The sequence below is a fragment of the Neodiprion fabricii genome, chromosome 4 (assembly GCF_021155785.1).
Source record: "Neodiprion fabricii isolate iyNeoFabr1 chromosome 4, iyNeoFabr1.1, whole genome shotgun sequence".
NCBI classification, from domain to species: Eukaryota; Metazoa; Arthropoda; class Insecta; order Hymenoptera; family Diprionidae; genus Neodiprion; species Neodiprion fabricii.
Genome location: NC_060242.1, coordinates 39,646,127 through 39,674,103, shown reverse-complemented (window position 1 = coordinate 39,674,103; position 27,977 = coordinate 39,646,127). Strand labels below are relative to the sequence as shown.

General features: G+C 35.3%; 1 protein-coding gene across 1 annotated transcript; it reads left to right on the top strand.

Annotated features, from left to right (window-relative positions):
- Positions 1–4: 4 nt before the first annotated feature.
- On the top strand, positions 5–27,977 carry LOC124180406 (plexin domain-containing protein 2). Its single transcript, XM_046565872.1, has 8 exons — positions 5–530; positions 22,656–22,975; positions 23,217–23,543; positions 23,790–23,982; positions 24,084–24,293; positions 24,792–25,178; positions 25,258–25,394; positions 25,541–27,977. The coding sequence occupies exons 1-8, from the start codon at positions 410–412 to the stop codon at positions 25,607–25,609; spliced, it is 1,764 nt and encodes a 587-aa protein (XP_046421828.1). The 5' UTR covers positions 5–409; the 3' UTR covers positions 25,610–27,977.

Genomic DNA, 27,977 nt, shown 5'->3' with positions numbered 1-27,977 from the left:
GGTCGCGGAGCAAAGACGACGGTGTTGCCTTCGGTTCACTTCAGTTGTACCGAGTGAGCCGACATGCTGTGTTCGAACTCGGTCGCCGTACCGGTTTGAGGGAGGGCCTACGCACCAGTTGTGTTGTATACGTCTCGGGTGTCGGTCGGATAGCACGATACTCGCGTCCCGAGGTCTTTAAAACGGCGCTAGCTAAAAAATCGCCGAAGATCCGTAAAACGGCAGCCGGTGATTCGTTACGTACTTACCGAGTCTGAAATTCGTTCGTGAAAACGTTTCGTCCTTACGCCGAGAAGAGAGTCGAAGGGCGATTGTGAGCTGGTTTAAAACGAAGAAATAGCCGGACAGAGCTAAGTTGTTCTTTTCTTTGTAATATTATAAACAGGAACTGCAAATCCGAGGCAGAAATATGGCGCGTGAATCACGGTGGTTGTTTTCTTCTTCGTGCTGTTATGTGCGCTATTCATTCGTCATACTCGTTGCTGCATCCCTTGGATTTTCTCTCGTCGTTTCAGCGGCTGACACGTCAGGTGAGACACATTTTACATATGTATATATGCGTGATGATACGTCACGGGAATTTAATCTCGTTACAAAATCCCATCGCGCATTCGCTGTGATCATCGCATCTTTATAAACACGTCATAGACAATGAAACCCGTGCGAAACTCGTGATCGCCTGTTGAATGCATACAGATTTGAGAGCCACTGTCCACTTGGTATTCGCACGTTGATTAATAATAATTTATGTAAAATAATGCCATTCCGCTTACGGTTAAGTTTCCTCGATTCGAAATATGGACTCTTTGAAGATCTTGGGGATAATTAACGATGATACGTTCAAATTCCGAAAATTTCACACTTCTGCAACATCTTTGTCTAAATTAATCGAAAATCGGTCGAACGATTAACAAACACTTTTGATAAACTCATGTAAATTACAACCCAAGTCACGCACATGCAAATACTTGATGAATCTTTTCCTCCATGAGCTACCGGATACACTAAAGTAGCGTAAAATTTTCGCTTCGTATTTTTCCTCCTCTACTCTTTATCCGCGCGTTTACCGTAAACTCATCCGTTATATCACACCGCCTCTGCATAAGTTTAGAAACATTCATTATTCGGCGGTATATTCAACCCAGTACTAAAAATAATACCTCTCACCTTTATTTACGTCTCATTCCGAACTCCGTCAATATTCACAAACTTATCTCATTGCCGTCGGATCACACAGATATTATACATATTTAAGCGATTCACCAACGGTACTTGGTAAATGTATTTTCTTTGCCTTTTTTTCCCTCTCTTTTTTCCCTCTCTCGCCAAGAAGATACAATTATGGTGTTCTTAACACGTGTGTGTAACAACAAGAAACTTTTCTCTCACACGTTGTTGACCTTCTTTTTTGTTGCGTGTCATTGAATTTTTTTTCTTTCACCTATCTTTTCGACACGTTCACTTGACATGATACACCTATGCCGTGTCTGTGTCCTTTGTCCTATCGGTTTATTTATTTTTTTTTATATCCACGAAAGAATAGACAAAAAATATTAATCTTCATTTTGACTAATCATTATTTACTTAGATATCCTAGATTGAATATCGTATATACATGTATTGTTTCAAAATACATGCAAACGATGATGAATCGTGACAACCGAAGGAGGTGACGAAACGCGTTTTGCGTCTGCATCCACGTAACATAATCATAATATTAAGTACATACGTTTGCATTTTAAATGTAGAACAAAAAATTGTTTCACATTACCAATTCGTTGTTCGTATTTCATTACTGTATACAGCTAGAAACTCGTAAGTCGTCAACGTTTCTTTACAGAGTATGTATGTAAAATAATTATCATAGGCACGTGAAAGTATCTACATTGTCACTTCTAGGTACACGTACATGTAAATTTATAAATATACATTCGTTTCATCGATATAAGCCATGTATAACCTGCCTCTATGCATGTAAACGACGTTGAAGATCTGTCGTATTCCTGTACAATATCATTACAACAACGATAAGCGGTAGAGGAGACGACGACAATCGTGTTCTACCTCGTGTTCAGAAAGCGTTACATTTACGTCCGGTGCCAAAGTATATATATGTGTGTATATATGTATACATATTTATATTGTAATTTCAATCCCTGCTTTAAACTTCACATCATCAATAATTAGGTCGTACGTTGTAACCTCGTTTGTTTATAGGAATGGTGATGGTTTATATATATGGTGTGTATATATATATTATATATATTATATATAATATAAAAATTTTGTGCCATGCAAATGAGTTATTAAGACGATATTAATTATTATTTAATATCGTCTTAATAACTCATTTGCATGGCACAAAATTTTTTACGAAGGACGGCAATAGACCGATAAAACATTACTAAATTCGACGCAAATATTTGAACACATACAAGCGATGTACGCAGGAGAAGTAGATGAAGAATAAGAATAACAATCAAGTGAATTTACGATTAAACTGTCGAGGCGAAAGTTAATTAATTGACGAACAATTCGACTTTGTATCATTCGCGGATTGTGACAGCGTCTTTATAATAATCTTCGATTAATTGCTCTGTAATCATCTCGTTTCAACTTCTTTTGTTACTTATGTTCGAAGTAGCGAGAAGGTCAAACCGAGATAATTATTATACCAATTATAATAAGTAACACGTTACCAAGAGAACCATTCGCGTATACATGAATATATAGATTATAATATAATCTCAAACGCAGCGATTCGGGTAGCTTTGAAATTTGCCTTGGCTCTTCTTTCAAGTCTCGACCTATAATGCATGCATCATAATGTTATTATCACAATCCGAGACGGGTTTATTAAAGCCGAACTGCAGTCGTCGCTTCTCCTGCCTTCTCCCAATATCGAAGATTATAAACTCGCACTTTCTTTATTTATCATCTCGTTCTCCTTCCGTCGAAGCCTTGAACAGTTGGAAATTTCGTCTCCTCGCTATGCGTGCATAAACGAAGACCCCTTTCATGTTTCATACGTGTGACTTGCATACTTTTCTGCATGAGCCATTCCATCAAATCTTGTACGCAAATCCGGCCTCCAAATTTTGTGATGTTTTTTTTTTAAATTCTTTTCATGATTGTCATTTTTAGCGCGGGATTCGAAAAGTGAAACTTAAAATGTCAATTCCGCCATGTTTTCCATCGTTTTTTGAAAATCGGTTTCTTTCTTTTTTTTTTGAAAATTGAGGAAATTTTCCGATGAAAATTATGTCGGAAAGATTTTCCACTCGTTTACCCACAAACCACAGTGTGTAATATCGGTGAAAAACAATGAAAGATAAGCCCTCAAATTTTATCTGAACCGAAACTGTGATTTGGACGTAAACAAGCGGAAAATTTTCAGACATGATTTTCGTCGGAAATTACCTCAATTTTAAGAAAGGCAATTACGATTTTCAGAGAAAACAATGTGGAACATGGCAGAGCTTACATTATACCGTTAACTTTTTGAATTCCGTATTAAAAATGACATGTAATAAAATAAAGTGCTCATTATTTTCGAAAAATTGAGAAAATTTTCGATCAAAAGCCGTGTTTTCATTTCTATTTTAAGGCATGTTTCCAATCATTTAATTAGATTGGAAAATTTCTAAGCAAAATCTAATAATTACGGTAACCCCTATTAATTGAAGTCAGAGATCTTTCATACTCGAAAAATCTCTTTGTTAACACCTGAATAACGTAAAGAACTTAAAAGAGAAAACATAAAAAATTTGGTGGTCGGATTTGCAAACAGGATTTGGTTGTGGAATGTCGCACGTAATAAATCGTAAGCTGGCGCAGCAGCTTTTCGGCCGTGTTTGTTATAACATAATTGTTTGAAAAACATTTCACAAACAACAATAATAATTATCTATAAATTACATTGAACGTAAAAATGTAAGGAAAATTTTATTCATATATCGTATATTGTATCTTACTATTTACGCACGGCGACAAATGATATTTAATTTATTGTAACTGTGATCGTAGTTTCCGTAGCGTATCGTTATTCATCAGCTATCGTAGCCAACAATCGGACCATAAATTATACCGTATATCCTACTCGTAGTTTAAATTTCATGTATAATCGTGCGGTGCTTCCAAGATGATGAAGAAATTGTGTTTTAAAAACACAACACTTGCGAAACATCTTTGTTATCGAAAATTAAATTAAAGTTTTAATACCGCAAGCACTGATTTCGTCTTATATATATATATAATATACGGGCTTATCAATCGAAATATTTCGGTCAGCGACCCGATATAAACAAAAAATATATATTCCCCTTTGTTTCTTGAGTTCAGAAAATTGGGCAAAAGTAATTTGAAAGAATCTGACGGTGTGATTAATAAATATTTTTTCTTGTAGTTTTCCTCTCCCTCTCTCTCTCTCTCAACGATGACTAATCATTCACTTATATCTTCACAATTCGATGATTATTCAGAACTATTATTATTATTAACAATAATAACAACAACAACCTAATTCGTGTCACCAATTTTTTCGCCTCTGCAGTTATCATCTGCATCTCCATCATAGCCATTTTGTTCTGCAGTCGAAATATGCTCGGAGTTTCGCTCCTCTCCGATGTTCTCTAAATAGACGCGAGAGACTCGTAGACTCGTTCGTCTCGACAGACAAAAAACAAAATAAAAAAAAAAAAACGAGAACTCGGCAGCATCAGCAGCAAGGCTCGCGGTTATAGAACGTTTCGATGTATGATTTTTCCCCCATCCCTCGATCCCTGCATCATCCTCCAGCGTAGCGCATCTTCATGCCGTCGTCGGCACGCGATATTTATTATTTACCATAATATTTTCCGTAAAGATTTTGAGATAAAAAATTTTCAATCCCATTGACCGACGGAACTTTCACCCGAAAATTAGATCGCGACAAATGTTATTCGCTTGCTTGGTTTTATTGTATGTACAGGTAAAAAGAAAGGGAAAGGCAAGGAAAAGTGTGTCTAATTCGATCTGATCAACAGATACGGTTTTTCTTTTTACATAAATGTTTTATCAGCCGATTGTGCGAAGCGAAAGAAATGAAAGCAAAGAGTTGCGAAAAGAAATGGGAAAAAAAAGAAATAATCTCCGATACATGTATAATGCAAAATATGTAATAAATTTCAGAAAAAAAGAGGGGAAAAGAAACACGTTAGTGGAATAAATTTGTCGCAAGCCTGATAAAAAAATTTTAAAAAAAATCGTGCTCGTTGACGTTTCAATCTTTGAAACTTGAATTTTGAAATGTGTATATATATAATAAATATATATATATATATATATCTCTGTAAGACAGTAATTGGCACGAAGCAATTTAATCATCGTCGAAAGAACAAGAGAAAAAAATATCTTCTCTCTTATTCTTTTTCGATGTGTGTAGAGAGACGCGTTCGTGCGGTTTGATCACGTAAACTCGTATTATCGTGAGCATTAAATTCAATCCGGCACTCTATACTGCAACACACGACGCAGAGTTAATTAAGCCGATTAGATTCGTCGTCGAGTATCGTCTTCAGTTCTGTAATCTGTTACAGGTATCATGCATGCACAATGAGATATATTATAGGTATATATCATGATGCCGGTATGTTTACATGTATACGAAAATATAGACGAAGTTGAAAAATATCAGGAGAGAACTATTTTTTTTTTTTTTTTTTTTTTTTTTTTTTGTAGGTAACAATATTCTGTAAAAAAAACAAACAAACAAAAACAAAAACAAAAGGTCTCCAGATATTTTATACAATTTTGCATATTTTGAGAATTATCGCGACTTAGAACCTGAAAAAATCGAAAATGCTGAAATAATCGTATTAAATTCAGAGAAAATATAAGTTTTTGTATGTACATATATTTTACAAAATATTGTTGCCTACAAATAAGTGTCTCTTCATATGTTTCGTCTATATATATATATATATATATACGAAAACTCGAAAGCAACATCTTTAAATTTAATCCGATCTAGCTGAAATTTGTAGATTTTTTTCATTATCAATCCTAAAAAACATTAATTACGAGGAATTCGCATTGAAAAAAATAATTTTGTTTTTGTCGAACCACTCTGATGTACGTATACGTTAACATCTCGCTAACCAGACGCACACGAATCGTATAATATGCCTGTATACCCGTGTATACCGTATAGGATACTTCTATTATACCCTATATTCTACGTAACAGCAACAGGCAGGCAAGTATTTTCAACGGGGAAAATACGCGCGTGCGCGGGTCAATAACTTTTATTTTTCATACCTGTGTCGTCTCGTCGTAGCCGTTTCCGCTTCTTCGCTTCGGCTGTGCGCAAACGTCTAACGTCACGTATAATGTGTGTTTTATACCCCTTCCGGGCAGGATATGCTCCCTACACCGCAATCGTGTAAACGTAACTAATTCATAAACACGAATCGATCGGTTGTTTTTTTTTCCTTTTTTTATTATTATATTATTATTGTTATTTTTTTTTTTAATTCTTTATTCCCCCCCCCCCCCCCCCCCCCCTCCAAATATTTCGTCGCGCTGATTGAAGCATGAAATTATACACATATCAAAAATAATGTGTAAGAAATTTACGTTATTTTATATGTATATTGAAATACGTTTAAGTTGTTGTTAGGTGCGTTTAATAATCGCGAGTATTGCAAATATTACAAATATATATATATATATATGTATATAATATCGTGATGGCGGATGCGACGAGTCTCTGCAGTAATGGCGGATGTAACGGGCCAGTAAACCTCCTCATCCTCATCCTCCACCTCCACCTCCACCTCCACCTTCTCATTGCAAGTTTAGTTTAGTGCACTCCGGCGCTCTCTGCACTCTCTTATCTCTTCCTTCCTCCCTCCTGTATTACGTTTATACTAATACATATGCATGTATAGGACTAATCCACTTATCTGGCGGTGTATATATGTCACGGTATATGACGTAAAAGCGGTCGTTTGTCGTTAGTCATGTAATCATAGTCGGTGATTTTTACAAACTTTATTGTCACATGTCAAGTATTATATGTATATTATATATATTATATTATATATATATATTGTGTATATATATATATATACACACACAATATATTTGTATATATGTATATTGAATTACGTCACGTGTCGTATCAAATTAATTAAATTTTTATTCAACACAATTTTTATTTATTTTTTTTTTTTTCAATATTTTAACGGAAATAAAAAATTACCGTCGTGGAATCAACAGAATAATGGTATTATTATTACAGTAATAATTGATTGTTGTTTTTTTTTCCCTCTTGTCACTATTCTTGAAACTCCGTAAATCGGAATTATTTGTGGGAAAGATAAATTGACGTTTCACAGTTTGGTTTCGCCGAATGATTATTATTATACATACATATATATATATATAGATTTAAATATATATATAAAATACACTTTACATAGGTATAATATACTGTTATATTTAAACGGAGACGTTGCGCCTGCCCGCCTGCCTGTCACGAGGTATAATAATGACTTGAACCACCCACCAACAATTCAATTCGTTCGTTGAAGGCTGCTGTATAATAATATGGAGTAATTTTTTTTTTTTTTACCGACGTAGGTATAGCAGCGCCGTGACTAATTAACAATTATCCCACAACCGCAGACTTTCGTTCTTCGTTCTTATTCACGCTGACGTATACTGTGTTAATAAAAGTCTCGTTTGTGCAGTTGCGGTAAATTTGATTATTATTATTGTTGTTATTGTTATTATTATTATTATTATTATTATTATATATATATATTTTTATTTGAAAGTTTTTGTTTTCCCCGTCAATAATTTTGCTACGATTAAAATTCATTTGTTGCGATAAATTCTTTTTGGTCTTTATTATATACGGATAAGTTCTAGTTTGTCTCGTTATTTCAATTTTCTTCTCCTTTGTTTCGAAATGTAGAGATGGAGAAAAAACACTTGCATGATTCCATTAGCTCACTTTTCGTCTTATTTTGTTTTGAAGTTTGCGTTCCAAGCCATTTGTTAATCACCAATCTTCTTTGTCTAACGAATATTATGATTATTATTGTTATTATCATTATTATGAGTATCTTCTATGCGCATCCTGTCGTCAAACTGTTAGGTTTATTACATATACATACATATGTATACATATGTACACATACACACACATACATTGTACATGTCTTCCTAGGGAACTCTGAAAATTTGTTATTCTTATCTTATCACGTGAGAGCAAGCATACGGCTCGTCGGTAATTTCTCCATTTCTGTTTTGAATTATGTAAACATACGTTTATAAACCTCTCTATCTTGTGTCAAGGTTGTGAGGAGATCTTTATTTATTTTATTTATTTATTTTTTTTTTTTTGCAAATCATCTACAATTTCAGTAACTATATTTAGATATTTGAACAACGAATTTTACCGCTGTAATTATAAACCTTCCAGGCCCTGTTATTAAATCGACGAAGTTTCGACGTTGAATAAACATTGCGACACTCGTCGACGAATCATTATCATACAATTTGTATTTTGCATTATTAAACTATACGTAACACCTTATTCAGAAGGAATTTATTTAATTTTTTTTCTTCAACTGTTACTGAGAAATTCCGAGCTACGTTTGTCCTGAGTAGAGAATTTTAATTATAGACTATTGGTAGCGGTTGAAGTTCGTTCAAATAGACAATGAGGCTGACGTTAGTAACGTTAACGTAACGAAACATCGGGGAAAAAAATTAATTATTATTACGCAATTTTAAAATGCTTTTGAAGGAACTGGATTTTCAAAATAAGATTATATCTCGTTTATCATGGTTTAGTAAATTTTGGACATTGCTAAAAGTACGAAGTAACGATTTTTCGTAAACATGCATCGTTACAGTAACGTTACTAACTTCATACTCATTATAGACGTGTATGTTTATAAATTATATAATATCTATTATAATAATGATACAAGACGAGGGTAATCAATAAACATTTATACTTACATACTTATAAGGTAAGTGTACCAGTTATGGACATATTTAGACCCAATTATTGAACTTTTTATTTTACTAAATTATAAATTGACGGCACCAATTGTGAATTTCTCCATGACTAAAACCAATTGCTAAAGGATTAAACGCTACAAATTTATTTTCTGGTAATCCTAGAACTAAGGTTCAATCAGATTTAATCAAAAAAGGTCAATACGTAATTAGGACAGGATGAATAACTGGGACATTCAACTTGATCTTAGATTAGTAACGCTGTTAATATCACGTCGAAGTCACTTCATCAATGCTTCATTATTCAACAAGCCAATCTTTTTACAAGTATATAGATTCATTTTATTTTCACAAGCGTAAAATGTTCGTAAAAAGGAAAAAGATTGTGAATTATACGATGACACCACACCCACAGCTGTAAAATTCTGATCCCACGTGATTCACGTAATGGTGAATAAACTTGAATGAATAGATTCCGTTTGCGTCAAAGTTGGGAAATGAGAGAGAGAAAAAGGGTTTAAAAAAACAACCTTTCTAGTATGTGGTAGAAACTATTTTGGAGTAAATTTGAATAACACGAGTTGACATGTCGATGTGAGAAAGGTTTTTTGTTTTTTTTTTTATTATTTTTTCCAAGTGGAACCTTGAAAATTATCCAACTCTGATTTTTCTGACCCGCTTTCAATGCCTTGTAATAAGTAACCTGACGGATGTAAGCATATCGTTGCTAGCATCTGTGATACCGGAAGTATAGCAGAGGACTGGTTATTGTTCCGGGTACATGACGGAGTGCGATGCGTGCCCGCATATTGTAACTCGACGGGCTGAAGCAGACGACGAAAACGGACGTGAAACCCGAAAGCCTTAAAACACCGAAAACCCCGTGCAGCAAAGGCTCGTAACCACAAGAAACCCCAGAAGTTTAAATACACGGTCATTAGATACGGTTTGTCTCTTGTTAATATTCCGTTTAGTCACCGCACGGAAGCTCCGTCGGTAAAACAGTCGTCTCGAATTACATACCACCCGCGCTTAACTACCTAATACTTTCTTATATCTGAAACTAATTGTACACTTATGAATTGTTAATAGGAAATTTGTAATCTTTGATAGAGCAAGAGAAATAGAGAAGTAAAAGTATCTACGGACATGATGTGCAACGATGCAATTTCAGGATAAATCATTATTTTCTATTTTGAAATTAAATTGTCCAAATTTCATTGTTCATAATAAAGCAATAGATACTAATTACTCTGAAACATTTTCTCCTATTTTCTACTCTCTCAGTCATTCAAAAATTACAAAATATTCATATATTACATCTTTCAGTGTTTAATTTGTTTATACGTCAAAGTTATCAATTTCAAGGCCATAATTTTTCCGTTCAACATTATTGGTATACTCTGCAATATTACGTTATACGCACCTTATATGTTGCAAGAGCTGCCCCCGCCTTCTTATAACATATATAACGTATGTATACGCTGAACCATTTTATCTGTGGCTATAAATTCGTTAACTACCGCGCATTTTCAAGTTTCCCTTACATACACATATACAAAAGGCTTGCTCAAGGCTTTGCACTGGTGCAGGTGACGTGGGTGGTTCAGCTTCCTCGAAGATGTATACATCCAACATTTTCGATGCCCGTAACCTGTGTAAACCGACCTATTCCGACACGGACGTCGGTTCACTCGTCGGACATTTCCCATTTATTATTCATCATTTTATATATAACTTGGTAGTACGTTATAATTTTTATTATGCATGACGGTCACTTTAACTTTTTTTTTCTATATCAGAATCAGCTGCTTGAGTTCGGAATTTTTCATACCGGAAACGTGTTGCGTATGCTAAATATGCTTGAAGTTAGAAGAAAAGAAAAGAACGAAAAAAATTATCGAATAAAATGAAGTGTGAATGCAGCATTGACCAGTTAAACATATTATAATCGTAGACTATTTAGATCGTGCAGAGACAAAAAACCAAAGAATCGTTTATTACAACAACTGAAAACTCTTCTTCGTCATAACATATGAATTACAAATTATGTTTACACCAATTGTAGGTTTTACACGTATGCATACGTGTGTTAATGTAACGTACCTCACACGTGTGTGCGATATAATATAATATGCGAGATGTGGGACGTGCGATGTTGCTCGGCTATCAGGACGACGTAACTCGTTGGCGTACCGAGGGTTTTTATTGAAAGATTGACTCAATGAATTTGCGTATCTGCGGAGAGCTGTATATGTATGTCTATCTATCTATACACGCAGCTGTCATTGTCGATAGACTGTATATATATATATATATGTTATTTTATTATACGGCGTGTCAGTCGTGTGATTCCTTGATGCGTATATACATACATATCATAAGTCGAGAACGTTCGACGACCGGTTATACGTTAAATGCACAGTCATCGTATGGCGAAAAGTTTAGATATTTCGAAACTTGAAATAAAAATAAATCCTCCCGCTGCAGCTTTTCGATTTCTTTCCTTATTGTAATCGTATTACTAAGGTAAACATCCGGTTGCATTTATATAACAAATTCGGATAAGATTTTGTTGAAATTCGCCTGAAATTCGGCAACCTTAATTACAGAGTACCGATCATAAGGCTGAAGTTAGTAACGTTAGCGTAACAAAATATTTGGGAGAATAAAATCACCGTTATGCAATTTTCTAGTGACTTTGAAGTGGCTGAGTTTGACAATATGAATTACTTTTGCCTCGATATAATTTACTGCATTTCAGAGATTCCTAAAATTACGAATTAACGGGTTTTCACAAATACAAATCATAACGATAACGTTACTAACTTCAGTCTCGTTACCGGTCGTCTTTTGTTTCGTGATTTATACGATTGGTCGCAAGAGTTGGAAAAGTTAGCAAATTACGAACAACGAGACAAATGACGAACGGTGCAACTTACAATCATCGGTTGCCGAAATACAGGGGGATGCCAGCGAAATGTAAACTGAATTGCATAAATCCAGGCGTAGATTTACCGTGTAATGTTGAGTTGGCCATTTAATGTAAAACTTAAACCTTTCCATGCAATAATCCGGTACACAGGTTGCATTATTCTTTCCCTCTGCATCGTGTACTCAACATTCTTGTTATTCCTTCCTTCTTTGTGGCGTTTCTTCGATTTACATAACCCTAGCAGCAGCAGCAGCAGCAGCAGCAACGCGTTACGCAAAGGCCAACGGTAATTATCGTGCCTACAGTTCAGTTACAGGCCGGTGAATTATACGAGCCATATTATAACGAGGGACAATCTTACCTCACCTTACTACTGCACTACGGTGCTTTAAATTTGTACAGATACGATGATAATGAAGCTCTCCACAAGTTACTGTGTGGGTATAAAGGCCGCGTTTTATCTCATTTTTCGCCTTTTCATTCTCTCGTTAAACGTACGTAGTTGTGTTTGTTGTGTACATAATATTACAACACAGTTTGAGGAATGCGCGCAGAGAAACAGGGAGTCTTGGCCCTAATTATTTAAATAATTATAAGAAATATTCTAGGCTTCGAAGAATTGTCCTGGCTCAATGAAATCTTTTATTGTTAATATCTTTTTCATATAAATTACGTGATATACATGCACGCGTTCCCTTCACTTAAGGTATGTAATCATTATCGTGCTACAGACGATTTGAATGACGGTGAAAATTATTCCTTTCTTGTGTAATTAGAACTTGCAGAACACACTGTTTTATTTTGTTTGTTCTCTTCAATCGTGAAGTCTGGATCGCTACGCATCGTTCATAAGTGATGATTAAGCCTGGAGAAGTGAGCCGTGAAGGTTTTTTTTTTTTAATGTCAACAATAAGAAAATAAGACTCGCACATTTATCATGCAAAATATTCATACCTATAAAATAACGAATTGAAAATTGTCTATACGTATCTAATCGGTATTACATGCGTGTATTTTTTTTTATTGTTCACAAGCTATAATCATGTGTCGCATAAATATTTTTCACATTTTTTTATTATCCTTTTAGATACATACTATATGTATATAGTATATGTAAACATACGTCACGTGTAAATAATCATTATGCGGAAAAGTTTACACAATGCATATTGCGTTCTTGAAATTTCCACAGTTGAGAAAAATTTGTATAGTTATATTTGAATATAATAAGGTAATTTTGTACAGCGTGTATTAAATTTTATAACTAATCTGTTCTTTTTTCCCGATTGTTTTTTTTTTCGTCACACTTAGTAAACCACTTCCTCACAAATTTGTATCTCGTGTCTCGCACGATTATCTTTACACGCAGCACTTGTGTTATGTTACTTACATTATTTATGTATATTATACATCGTCATATAACGTAACGCAAGCCACAACCCATGTACACCAATGTTGTATGATTTGAACAGAAGTGACGACGAAAATTTTCCAATTTTTAAACGGCGCAGGTTACAGCATATACATATACATGATATACACACCGTACCTGTTTGCATGCAACAAAATTAAATATATCGTTGTGGTGAGCATTGTTCAAGGATTTCGCACATTTAGGTATTTGCATTCTGTATTGAAAAAGTAATACTGCGAGAAAATTATCCCCGTAATCACATGGAGCAAGTATGTGGATTTTAATTTTTGAAAGCTGAATAGAGGAAATGATATACTGGTTTTATATTTTAACAGTTTTGTCCACATGTCGTTGTGAATATTCATTTTTCATATTTTTATTTTCATATGTATATATATATTCACATAAACTTCCGAATAAACTCGTTGCGGCCCATGAAACGTACTGTTTATCAGTAACTCCACGATGCTCCAGTGATAATAAATTTTAATTCAGCCTGCCCTCGGTTTGATTAAACTCAATTGACAGTGGTATGTATACAATAAAAATTCTCGACAGACTCGCACCACTATATAATGTGCAGCAGTAACAGCAGCAGACGAGCCAGATAAACAAATTTTCATCGTCAATTGGCAATGTGTACTAGTGCATAAGAAAGAAAAGTATTCACAGGGATTATGCTGGTAATTATTAAACAGTACCAACTTCTGCCAGCCAAACCATTCCTCGAGATGATGCTTTTTTCAGTATTTACCGACAGAGTAAAATATGTCACTTATTGCGACTATTACTACAAGCCGCACAATTCTACATGCAATACGAAATACAATTATCGAAAAAATTTGATTTTACGCATTAATAGTTGAATTACTATTTATTGCAGGAATGCGTTTCCTGGCCTTCGTCATTACAAATCAAAATAAAGGTTTTTTTTCAATATTTTTGGTATCGCATGACGTAGAACTGCATCCCCTGCACGGCATTTTCACGTCGGTAATTTTTAGGATTTACTAATATATTATAAAAAGAGTGAATCTGTACTCTGCCGGTAAAAACTGACTACTACAGTATTCTCGTAAACTCCATCGGAGCTAGAATAAGACTGGCGTAAAGATTCTTCTGACACATTTACTTTCTTGCGTATGCATGCGCAACGTTGAGCATACATTGTATAATGCCTTATACCACTTAAGAGGGAATACGCGTCTGTTCATCCGTCCATGCATGCGTGCCTTAAATGCGGATTCCCTAAACGGGAACACTACGCAAGGCGTAGACGCTATGTATGTACACACGCGTTTCCATCTGCCCATCGATCTCGATCGCTCTTCGTCTACTCCCTCCTTCTCCGTTCCTCCCCTTTGCGATCCGATTCGGTCCGATCAGTAACCACTCGCTCGTTCTTTGTTCGTTTCCGTTAAACGGAAACACGCCGAGCCGCCGTTTCAATACCCCGCGGACAACTCGCCTACTGTAGACTTCTTCTTTCGACGCCGTGCCGCGTCGAACACACGATCAATTTCTAGGGGGTATTATCGGAGCTGGGAATTCAGGCGCCAGCTCAGAGTATATGTTATTGAAGATGGCCTCGCGTGTACAGAAAGTGTGGCGGAGGAGCGAGAAAGAGTGTGAGTCAGAGTTATGTGCCAATATAACTTGTCTCTCTTGCTCTACATTTGATTGGTCGATACGTTTTCTCTCAGCTAAACAAACGTAGAGTGAGAGAGACGGGTTATAGTGGCATGTACACTTGGGGACAATGAATCTGAGACGGTTAATTTTTTACACTAGGCAGTTATATTGGCAACACAGCGAAACCTACAGCGACATAGTCGGCCAAGCGCGAAACTAACTCAATCTCAATAAACGTAACCTTAGAATACGGGTCAATCCAACAAGTCATTATCCCCGCGATATTCTTGTACGCATCCTATATCAGTGTTAGTTACGCATATGAAGTACATACAGTTACACAGTTACACTTACGGGAAACTTGCGTTTAACAGCGCCACCCTTATTTGCACTCAAAAATGGCTCACTTTTTCTAACCCTAAGATATCCCTTTTTCTGTAACCCCCATAGCCTCTATACTATATCGCCTCCTTGACGTACGTTCCAAAAGACGCGTAGAAATACCTACTACATGAATATTGGTTCAATTGGTTAAGTAGCCTCGAATGTTAATGTCTCGTATATCGCGAAGCGACGATGTCTGATTCAAGAAATTATCGCATGTGTACGAGATGGAAAATACAAAAATTGGAACAATTTCTGTAATGAATGCGTTGAGAATTTAAGCTTGTGAAATTTTAATGCTGCGATTATATCACTTTAAGAAACATCGTTATCTATCGCAACTTTAATACATAGGATTATCTGAAATTCGACAAACTGTATTGAAGCAAAATATATTACTCATACTTTGCTATAACTTGACTCCTTCAAAGTCATTTAAGATTTGAAAAATAGTGATTATTGATTCAATGTTTCCGTTTGGTACATTTTATCGTTGCTAAAACTACAAAATCGTAGAAATTTGGTTATGCAAGTGTATTTATTATTCATTTGCGTGGATTTCCGATAATCAACGTATTAATCAACGGTCTGCAAAATCTAACTGAAAAAGACCCTGCAGATTTTGGCATGTACTCAAATTATTATACAAGCCCTGAAGTACACGATAGACCAATGTTGTAATATTTATATAATATATTATACGCTGCAGAATAATTTTCGAAAGAGTACAAAAACTTTTAAATGTATTAAAGTAGATTCAGCGTTCGTTTTTAATTCGCTGTATAATCTTAATATACACAAATAGATTGTGCGGGAACGATCGTGTTTGAAAATGATAAAGTTTGAAAAAGACGAAGGGACCAGCAGCTACAACAGCGTTTTACAACAAGGCCTTCTGTATCTATCAACACTTTCGAAAATTACGTACACTGCACGTGGAGTCGGCTTCTGGCTCTTTGGTTCTTCAAGTCGTCGAACTTTCTTTCCTCCTTTCTTTCTCTATTTCTGTATATACATGACATGAGCCAATCGTCTGTATGCAGCTGCTGCATCCTTAACTTGAGTGTATCGGGTGATGGGTCGAAGGAGCAAGAAGCAGAAAGGAAGCGGGGGAGACCCTTGAGATCAGAGACGACGACGACGACGGGATGAGGGTCCATTTACAATCTGTTTACAATTGGTAGCTTCTATACGTCAGCTCACGTTTCTTCATAAGCTGTCGTGAGACGTCGTTCGTGTATGGTTGTATGTGTGTGTGTGCGTGTGTGCGTGCGCATGTAAAACGGTACATGCACTTCGGGCGCGAACTCAACGCCCCAAGTGCAACACTTTGATATGTCTCGTATACCTATATAACACATTATACAGGCATAACCATAACCGTACCAACGTTATAAAATACAAAACACCGGATCATGAATCGCGGGGTCTTACATTATCTGCAGACTGCACACACGTGTATACAGCTCTGTATTTCTATTCTTCTCTTCTTTCATAGTTTTGTATAGACTCCATGCAGTTATACTCTTGGCATTATACGATGTAACCCTAGCCTTTACAAACTACAAACGAATCTTCTCGTACGCTGCATTTACGTGTAAAAAATATATAATTTTTTTTTGCCTCAGAGATCAAAGAAAACTTTGGCTTATATTAGTGCATCGATCTGTAATGAATATGCGCTTGGCTTAATTGATCTAAAATGTTTTTATTCTCTCTTGAGTCAAAGGCACTTACATGTCGTTATTGTAAACGATGACTTTCTTCTCTTGGATCTAAAGTTACCAAAAATATACATGATTTATCATTCCAAGATGTTTGAGACGGGCAACGATAAAATCGCTTGAAACAGATTGACCTCGTGCATATGTATGTTATTTGGTTAGATATAAATGCACAAGTGCTACGGTTCGTTATATCTCTGACAAATTACTGTGTCGCCGGCGTTCTTGCAACGGGAGCATGTGGCTATACTATTTTTGATCATGCTGCAGAGATCGTGGACCTTGCACTGTGCATAATAATGCTACTTGCGCGTTATAACATTCTATTTAACACACTTATTTCTTCCATGTATCATGGATACAAATAATTTTTTATGTTTATACTTCATTCATATAGTATATTTCATTATTTTCACACTTGAAATGTTTCTTGGGATATAAATTTGAATCAATTCGTTCCACATATTACGCTATGATTATCATCTATCTGTCTTTGATCCACTGAGCTACAAGTGAGGTTTTGCCCAGAATACGAAAAAAGAGTAATTTAGTACATATTTTCTACATTAGATACGTCCTGAAATTTATTAATGATATTATTCTTAGGTGATTAATAATTTTTGGTGGGTGAAGAACTCACATATTCTTGTTCAGTAGGTGCCTTTATGTATTCCAGGTCCAATCATTGTTCATATATTAACTCATCGAAGACGATGAGTATACATTTTAATTATACTGTCGTTTATTTGGAGACGCGATAACGCGTCACGGACATGCATCACGCGTATTTACGCTTTTATAATATTGACGAATCTTTTCACATTTTTTTATTGGTCCTAATTTTTTTAAAAACAAGTGCATAAACCTACGTGTCAGATGATTCAAATTATTTGTGTAGCACGAATCAAATGCCCAATATTGTTTTAAACTTGCTCAAGATCAGAGTTCGCATTGACTTACAATTACTTTAACGTACGTACAAATTATCAATTTTTTATACGTACAACGTTCAATCATTACTCACACACGGCATATGTTCGTTTCGTTGCAACTTATAATATATATGTGTGTAGTTGAGGGGGATATAAACGTCGCTGACGTTGACCTTGACCTTATGTACCCGCGAGATTGTTCTCTCAAGGGTCTTATTGCTCCTCACGGTGCAATGTGTGAGATACGACGCGGATTGATTACATGCATTGTGCGTATCTCCTGTTTTACTTATACACATTATATTATCTTCTACGCCCGCGGACTCGACATATCCTCATAGTGTCTGTTCTCCTGATGATTATCAGTATGGTGCAGCGTTATCACCCGTTATCGTATATACGAAAAATAAATTAAAGTCACGATTAAGGTCATAATGTCATGTGTAGACATCAGGTTTCTGGGTAACTTGTATTCGGAAAATCGTGACGATTCATGCTGAGAAAAAACCATTATTTCGCAACTTTGAAATTGTCTTAAATTCAGTAAACCGTAATAATACAAAACACACTCATATTTCCAAATCTTAGTTTCTCAAAAATCAGTATAAAATTAAGAAAATAATGATTTTTTTCTCAATGTTTCGTTACGATAACGTTACTAAGTTCAACCTCGTGATATTCTCTAGCCCAGTGACGATCAACATATTATGTCATGCTTTGTCTTATGAAAATACGCGATAGCTTTACAAATGGAAGAAAGGACAGTTTACTTGGTCCGCTATAGTTTCTACTGTGTTCCCAAAAACGTCAACTTTCGAATTGTATAACAAACAACGACAAAGTCTGTGTTTTTCCGCATATGAACTTATTTTTGTTTTCCTCACAATGATACTGGGCTGTTAATCTTTCCGTTTGAGTTATTTATGCAGTGTGAAAAAAAACTCGAATGAGAAAATTAGCCTGCACTGAACATCACCTAAGTGTTAATCATTGATTAATTACTGATCTTTGCAAATAAACTTGCAAACTTGATGCTTCGATCGTTTCGTTACAACTCATCTTATAATATTATATCCTCGCTGACGATGAGTGCAACGCTCTTAAGTCCTAGCGATGACCGGGACTTAAATATACGTTGCAAGGCATGCACATGTGTGCGCCCATCAGTCGGTACAACCAATGCTTTTCACTTCGTTGTTATTACAGTCATAAACTACATAACCTCACTCAAAGTAGGTAGTGCGAGTCTCCGTAAATCAGAACGAAACACAAACTTCAGGCATGTTATTATACAGGTATAAGTTTTCACGATCTATTTTTATTATTCACTTCGTACTCTGTGGCGAAGGCTACTTTGTCCGAACTCTCATTCAGCGACGGAATCAACGACTTTCGATGTACATATAAATATAAGCGTTTGGTTAGGTTAGGTTATATTACAATGATCGATAGATTGATGGATGGTACAAGCCCTGTAAAGATTTACTCAGAAAATATTTCTCCATGAATCTGAGCAGATGGCTGTTTTAACTACTTATATGGGTTTTGCAAATTCATTCCATTCTATAGATGTGGCTCACTTTCAAACGCGTCCTCTAACACAATTCGCACTCGCTATACATATGTATGAACAGAGCATACGGTATGTGTGTATATATAGGTATAGATTTATACTTATATGTACGAAATGTATTCACGTGCCGTATTTTATTACGTGGATACGCGCTAAATGGTTAGGAACAAGTCCGTGTACCTGCTTCATGTACACTTATATCTGAAGCATGCAGTGAACATTTGGAGTTGCGAAGTCAATCTGAATTATTAAATTCCAGTTGTTATATATGCGTACATCTCGTGACGTCTTATTATTTCTTTTTCTTACCTCGCAAGATTTTGCATACTTCGTGCATAACATACATCGCCATATGCTACGAAGAGTTTTTTTATGGAACTGTTCCGTATACAATTTAATACAGGGTAAATCAGCCTGCAACTATGCAATTCGGGCTACATTTTACCAAAATCCGCCTGCAGCTCAGGCAACTCGGAGTACATTTTACCGATCGGCATTTGTTTCATTGATTACGATTGGCCAAATCTCTTCACTCTCTCCAATCGTGGACCATGAAACAAATGTCGATCAGTAAAATTGATGTAACCTCAATTGCATAAACTCAGGCAGATTTACATTAAATACTCGTGAAACATTTGAATTAAATATTTCGCACTGTCTTGCATGTAACGCGTATTGCAGTACATTTACGGAAAGTCAATCATTCGTTATTCGATATGCCTGAACCACTCACGTTCTTCGCTGTTAATTTGTGTTAATTTGTTACGCACGACATATTATATTCATTTGATGATCGCATCGCCGTCGGACCGATTACGTTTTTTATTATTGACTCACAGGAGATTTCCATAAACCAGATACACCCACCTATGTTACTATGTTTACTATTATCTGAGTTTATACGTAATCCAATGATGATAATGACGAGCCGAAAACACGACGCTTGAAAAATTTCAATGCGTAATAGTTGTTTCTACCACTTAATGACTCATTGTTAATCAATTTTCAAAATTTTAAGGAAACTACAGGTTTTGTATTTTTTTAAATTTGACACACTTTTTCCGAATTAACGATCAAACTTGGTTTAAAAAGTCTTGGTCTTCCCAGTAATTTCGTTTTCAAGAGATTGCATTTTGTATTTTATTTTATTTTCCAATAGGGTCAAATTCTGATGATTCTAAATTTTTGTTTTGGTCCATAGAATAAACTATTGTTCTAAATGACATTGACGAGAAAATTTTGGGGCACTGGCTTGAAGTTTCGGCAAAGACATCAAAATCAATTTTCAGTTAGTTGCTTTCTCTTGTCATTCCCTCTGCTAATAGCATTAATTATTCAGTAACATATTCATGATCCTCAGAGACACTAGCTGACATTTTTGTCTTTGCGTTTATTTTTATTTTTTTGCAAGATTTCTGTTATATGTGTTATACCGCATTCAGTTCCAAGTAATGAAGTATCATGTCATGCACTTATTTATGCATATACGACTTACGTGTACTTAGCAATGGAGAATTCTACATAGGTATAAGCCGATCCACGTCGAACGAATCTGCAGTCACGTCTCGTATATATAATACTTTTAAAACTGCATAATCATAATTCTCGGTGTTAGATTTCCGTGACAAAGCGTAAATTAGTTCGATATCGCAAAATTGATCGAGCTATTTGCAATAAAAAATATATACAAAATTTTATTAACAAATTGATACTTCTGAAACAAAAAAAAAAAATTTATTTCATTTTGTGCATAATGTAATGCCAGAGATTTGGTAGAAGGCAATGAAAGTTGATAATGAAAGTTGATTTTTTATTCGCTTATTTAACAATTAATTCTTTCACAATAATCTGGACCATTCAAAATTATACTGATAAAATTGTTATAGGTTCTCCCATGAGTATTCTAAACATTATCAAAATTTAATGTACGCTTTGCTTTCTGTTTTTGAGCTATTGTAATAAAATGCCTCTAAACTTGAATAGAAAATATCCGCCCTCGGCAACACGAAGAATTTCGGAAAGATTGTTGACGATTTTAAACTGAACGAACACATGAATTGTGTTATTGAAACTGATTTTACAATCTTATTGCTCGTCTTGCGTTTCATGTGACAACCATGATTTTATGGCGCATCACACCAATTACAGGCTGGAGTCCAGATTCTCGAAAAATATATTGAAAGTCTGTTTATTGTTGAGCATGATTCATTCCAGTTATCCTTCTTATTTCAAGTTATGTTCACTTCTGAAGATTTCGAATCAACTGAATACTATCTCCCTGTTCGATAAATCCTTGCTTATATTTTTAGTTGCTAAAATTTACGGAAATTACTGTAAATGAAATGATAAAAAAAAACATGCGAGGGTGAGACTACTCACGTTAATGTACCGAAACATTCACAAAAAATGACTATTTTTTAGGTTTAAAATAATTTTTAAAAAATTGTACTTATTTTTTTTAGCTTTATCACACTATTACAGAATTTCAGATAGTCTCTAGGTATTGAAATAACGATCTTTACATTGACATTATACGAACTTCAACATTATAAAAAACAATATGCAATGTGAAAGAAACAGGGGGAATTTTAAATACTGCTTGAGATTATTTTGTAACTTGATTTGCGAACGTTTCTTCACAGTTTTCTTCTTCCTCATATTGTTCAAAGTAGTATTTCAATTCTATAAAAAATGAGCGAATAGAAATTTCTTTTCATGCGCTGGAAAATCTCCGTGAAAAATTCTACTGAATATTGTTTTCCAGTTTCGTAGCTTGAAACTGTGACCATACTCGTTGAAACACGCCTTCAACAGTGACCACAGTTTTCTAATTGATGGACAAATGTCGTAAATATTCGTCGCGCCGCGCCGTCTTATCATTATCGCGGTAGGAAACAATGCACGGGGGTTTATCACTATATTTATCCAATATTCATATTACACTTGTGCAGATGAAAATATTCATTAGCGATGCAAAGTATCACTCACATTAATATAAATAAAAAATAATGAAGATAATAAAAGTCTTTCTCATTATCTGTTACAGAAGATTTCTACCATAGCTATGAAAGCTTGAACTGGGACAAGAGGTCTGCTCCAGCAGTGCCTGTGAATTTAGTCCTCTACGATGAACCAGCGACCAGAGTGCGGCGTAGCTTACCGGAACCAGCACCGGACCAGAACGCAACTTTGGATGTTGCAACCACACCATCGACGAAAACAACAGCGAAATTGAACAGCAGTTTTGAAAATGTTGCATACTCAACCGATAACAATACCAAGAATTCTACGTCTCAGCCAACGTTGGTTACAACGTCTCAAGTCGTTGTTTCGCAACCATTGAATGCTGCTACTGGAAAATCAGTTGTAAGTTAAACAAATATAACGTGTTTGTTGATATCCAAAGTCTGGCTCAAATTAGCTTAGAGTTATTTACAGCGAGTCATTGCATATTATTAGACAATCACATTATTGGCAATAATTAACCACAATAAACTACAGCAAGAGTTGTTGGGGGATCATATCTGAATAGTTATGTATGTGAATATGATGACCCTTGCACTCTCAGTTCATTTTGTTTCTTTTCTTCATTTAGGATCTCATTCATGATCTTCCAAGAATATGGGCCAACGCAACGATGAGGCCGGTTGTTCTGGAGAGTCCTGTTAACAAGACTGAAGTCTCGGCTACAAACACAACCAAAAATATGGACGATTCGATTGGCGATGATATAAACATTAGTAAATTTGGAGATCCTTCAAACACTACGTTGTCTCAGAATAATATCACTAAGACCCAGGAAGATCATCACATTTATTACAACAGCACGATATTCACGGATAAGGTCCAGGCTCAGAAGTTATGGGTCGACATGGACAATCATCCGCAGCTTGTAGTCAATGAGCTTCTCAGTGACAGCCATAGGAGAGCTGCGGTAAAAAATAATTCTTAAACCATCCCTAGGATACAAGTATTGAGATACACTGATCAGAAATTATTTATCACAAAGTTTTGTGCTTGTGATGTGATCTGCTTGACCGTTGAGTTTATCTGGTTACCTTCCTGGCACTTTTATAAATCTATAATACCGTCTGATTCTCATTTGATTTTAACATTCTTCTCGTTTTTACAATGAAAAAGTGAAAATAAATATCTTATGACAGATTTGTTTCTCCCACAGACGGTGAAGCTATCATTTGATTTTCCATTCTACGGACATGATGTCAGGAACGTAACGATAGCAACAGGCGGCTTCTTGTACACTGGCGAATACGTGCACAGCTGGCTAGCCGCAACTCAGTATATTGCTCCTTTGATGGCGAACTTTGATACCAGGCTGTCCAATGACAGCTATGTCAAATATGCAGATAATGGTGTGTAACTGGATTTTTCTGATATTTCTTCCCTCTGTCTTTTACTGGGAGAAGCTACAGGTTACGAAGAAACAAGTCCAATCTTTGTCCAAAATTTACAGGCACAGCCTTCACTGTGGAGTGGTCTAAAGTGGCACTTCAAACGAAGCAAGACGTTGGAGACTTCACTTTCCAAGTGACTCTTCACAAAAATGGTGATATCGTGTTCGTTTATGCAGCTATACCACTGGACATTGAAAAAATCGCAGACAATTTGCACCCTGTCAAAGTCGGACTCAGCGATGCTTACATAATCGACAGAACTGTCTTTTGTGAGTAAATTGCGGTCAATCGATGGAATTTGATAGATAACCAATTATATTTAAAACTACTTTGTGAATGCAACGCTTTCAACAGAACTAAAATGTATACATACGTGTCTTTATTTGAGCTTTTTGTATAATTGCTATAAAGTGTTTGCTTGGCTTGGCAAAATTCAACTTGTCAGATACGTACTTGCATTGCAGCACCTGACACTCATTAATCTTTACTTAAAGTTTTGTCTCTGGGTCTGCGCCAAGTTTCAAAATAGATTCACATGCATCTGAGTATTTAATACTTGCAGCCTTTTAATGTTCGTGCGTTGTAACTGCAGGGACATCTGTGCAGCTTTTCCTTGTCAAATTTTTCTCTTCGATTTTCTCCGCAGGCACAGCTGCTCAAGATATCTTTGCAGTACTTTGTTGCTAATTTATACTCCGCTTCAAATTTTTTGAAAGATAAACAGCCTTGAATAATTTAAGTAAAATGTCTGCCTTGAATATTGACAGATGTTCGACGCAAGACGATTTACGAATATCACAGGGTAAATTTCATGAACCAGGAAGTAAAAAATTGGACCGTAATTTACCTCCATGCATTACCAACATGTCTGAGAATGGACAACTGTAACGACTGTCTGAATACATCAATCGACTTTAAATGCAAATGGTGCCCAAGTTTGAACCGGTGTAGCACTGGCATTGATCGTTACAAGCAGGAATGGCTTATGAAGAGATGTGAAGAGCAGAGCATCAAGGAAGAGGAAAGCTGTCCCGTGACACCCTCAACGGCCACAACGTACGAGGAACATGAAGTCCATAGTCATGACCATCACAACAACACATTTGACGTACAAAAAATTATGCATACAGCAAATGCTCGCGGCCCTTTGCCTCGTGAGTGATCCTTGTTATAGCAACGACTCATAGTCATATTTCAATTTCGTATATCTACCGTTGATTTACTGTTTTGCAGCTACGAATAAAATGACTATGGGGGTGTCTGGAATAATCGGAATTCTCTTAGTGGTCTCGCTAATCGTTGCCTTAATTGGGTGGGGCGGATATGCTTATCGCAATCCACACAGTGCCTCCGGTCAAGTACTCATCAGAGTGAGTATATCTGTGATACTCCGTTTGCGAATCGAGGTCCTTTAAAGTGGCATCGCTCTTTCTCTGTAGTTGAATCACAAATTATCCTCAGTTTAACTGAATTAAAAGACTCTCATTTATGTTACATGTAATTATATTTTTTTCAGTATCGACCAAGTCAATGGAGTTGGCGGCGAGGAGAAGCACGTTACACAGCCGCAACAATTCATATGTAATGAGGTACCAAGACAATGAACAATAACATCTGACAGTGAAGATAGTCGGGCTGTCAGAGAGACATGAACTTCCTACTTAACGTATACAGTACATATACTATAGAATACACTACAGTAGTGGACCAAGTCTACTGGCTAGAAAAACCGAATTCTCAGCGTTTGTGCGAAACTGCCGATCTGCCAACAAAAATTAAACCGCATATAAACGATTATGAATAATAATTATGTTGAGCCGCAGAGCTGAAATGAATATTATGGTATAGTATATCGTCAATGGAAGGAAGTGTATGTCAATTAGGAATATAAGTCGTCAGAAGATTGAATTTATGAAACGAATGATACACTTTGCATCGGATGTGTGTAAATGGAAAACTAGTATGCATATGATCTTAGCAGTAATACTTACGAATACCCACGTTTCGCGCAACTTTATTTTATACGAAACTTGCAGCCGTGTACGTAATATCTTATGCTGTAGGGTCTCATGATAACCGTTACAATTATTCGACATGTGGGTACTTTGTACGTTTTACACGATCTAAACCAATCTGACGAAAATAATTTTATAGATTATAGTACTCGCGTATCCCGAAGCTAACGATTTATATGTTGTAACAAAGGGTGAAATCACCCGTTTTGTCCCCTTTTAATGATCTTGAGTAGTCATCGTAGATAAAAGACGTTTATAAACCTCTTATGTCTTTAAAAAGAATAAGGTTGCTGCGTCAATCAACATTATTGTAAAAACAGTCTTGTTTGAGACTTTAAACTAGAAACACGTTCCCTGCTATTAAAGCTTTTTCTCAGCATTTTATTAACGCCTTTGATTTTTGTCTCGTTAATTAAGCTCACAAATCCTTATTTTATTTTCGTAACGTCTAAGAACGTTAAAATATATTATGGTTTCTCTAAAATAACTTAGTATTCTGTATATTGACAAAGATAAATGAGAGATCGATCTAAGCCAACGCATTTATCTGATCAGGTGCAGGGAGTGGTGTAGAATTAATTTATACACTGAAACATAGTTCGACTACATTTTCATAAACTTAGAAGTCACTACGTGTGCTTTTGGGAAGAAAAGAGAATGAAGAAAAATGAATCAAATGAAATTGAAAGTGCCTTGAACGTTTTATACTATTCGTTATCATTATAGCTTTGTCCGAATAAACCTATGTACGTGCATTCACGATCCCTAATTGACTATTGTGAAATAATTTTTATACGAGATCTGACCGAGCATAACGTATCTGTTAATTTTTATTATTATTATTAAAAAAAAAAAAAAAAAAACTATAGATAGGAGAAATCGAATAATGTTTTTTATTTACATGTCTTATCCTTATTGTCAAACCGTCAAAGTCATGTGAAATGAGTTCAAACTCTCCAAGCGATGAACTCTGATAGCCAAATTCATCATCTACACATAATGTAAATTACTTCAGTGCGAATTGTCCAATTTTCATTCTCATTAGTATACCTTGAATTTAACGCCCATAAGAACATTCCCAAATCTGAATAATTATTTGGTCGGATCAATTGTGTGAAAAAAGTTTCTTCATCGCTGAAAAGATTTTTTCGACTTGCTGGATTATGAGTGTGGCAACATTGAGTTCTGCAAGTCTATAATAACGCAAATATACTATGTAATTTAGAAAACCACAATTAAAGATTACATGCATCTTTTGTGCAACACGTATATATATATATATATATAGTATACAATATACATAAAAAGGGATGATAAAAAAAATTTTATAATGAAAAAAATCACACATATATGATATTTTGGAAGATATCTTCATAATTGTATATAGTAGTATTTTAGAGCAGTATAATTTCTACGTATATATGGCTTAAGAATTGTAAAGTGAAAAGAAAAACATTCATACCCATTTTAAAGGTGCCTTGAGCGTTTTCCTACATAAAAAATTATGATGATCATTAAAACTCGCAGCTGATCAAAGCGAAATTCATTGATAAACTGAGAAAACTGTGAACCTCGTTACTATAACGTTAGTGCCTAAATTGTGTAAGCTTTGACGCCAGCTTTTGAAAATCTGTAAAAAAAAATATGTCTAAAATGTAATCAGATGTTTGGAAGAAATTACAGAGATTGAAATAACAGCCCAGTGAGCTGATTGGGCGTTTAAACTTACATCCTTTCATCGTGAATATATTGTGAAATGAGAATAATCATGATTTATGAAAACCAAATCACATATAAAGTATAATTACAAAGCGTAAATGATTAAAATTTATAAATTTACTTAAGCTTATATGATTTTATTATGTACGATTTTATTCATAGTATGTGATAATAATTGTTTTAATTAATATAACGATTAAACCAATTTCTTCGTCTGTA

Excerpts from the sequence above, each read along its gene's own strand:
- LOC124180406 (XM_046565872.1), top strand. The coding sequence starts at position 410 with ATGGCGCGTGAATCACGGTGGTTGTTTTCTTCTTCGTGCTGTTATGTG. Across the intron at positions 25,179-25,257 it reads TGCTCGCGGCCCTTTGCCTC|CTACGAATAAAATGACTATG; the intron begins GTGAGTGATCCT and ends ACTGTTTTGCAG. Across the intron at positions 25,395-25,540 it reads CCGGTCAAGTACTCATCAGA|TATCGACCAAGTCAATGGAG; the intron begins GTGAGTATATCT and ends TATTTTTTTCAG.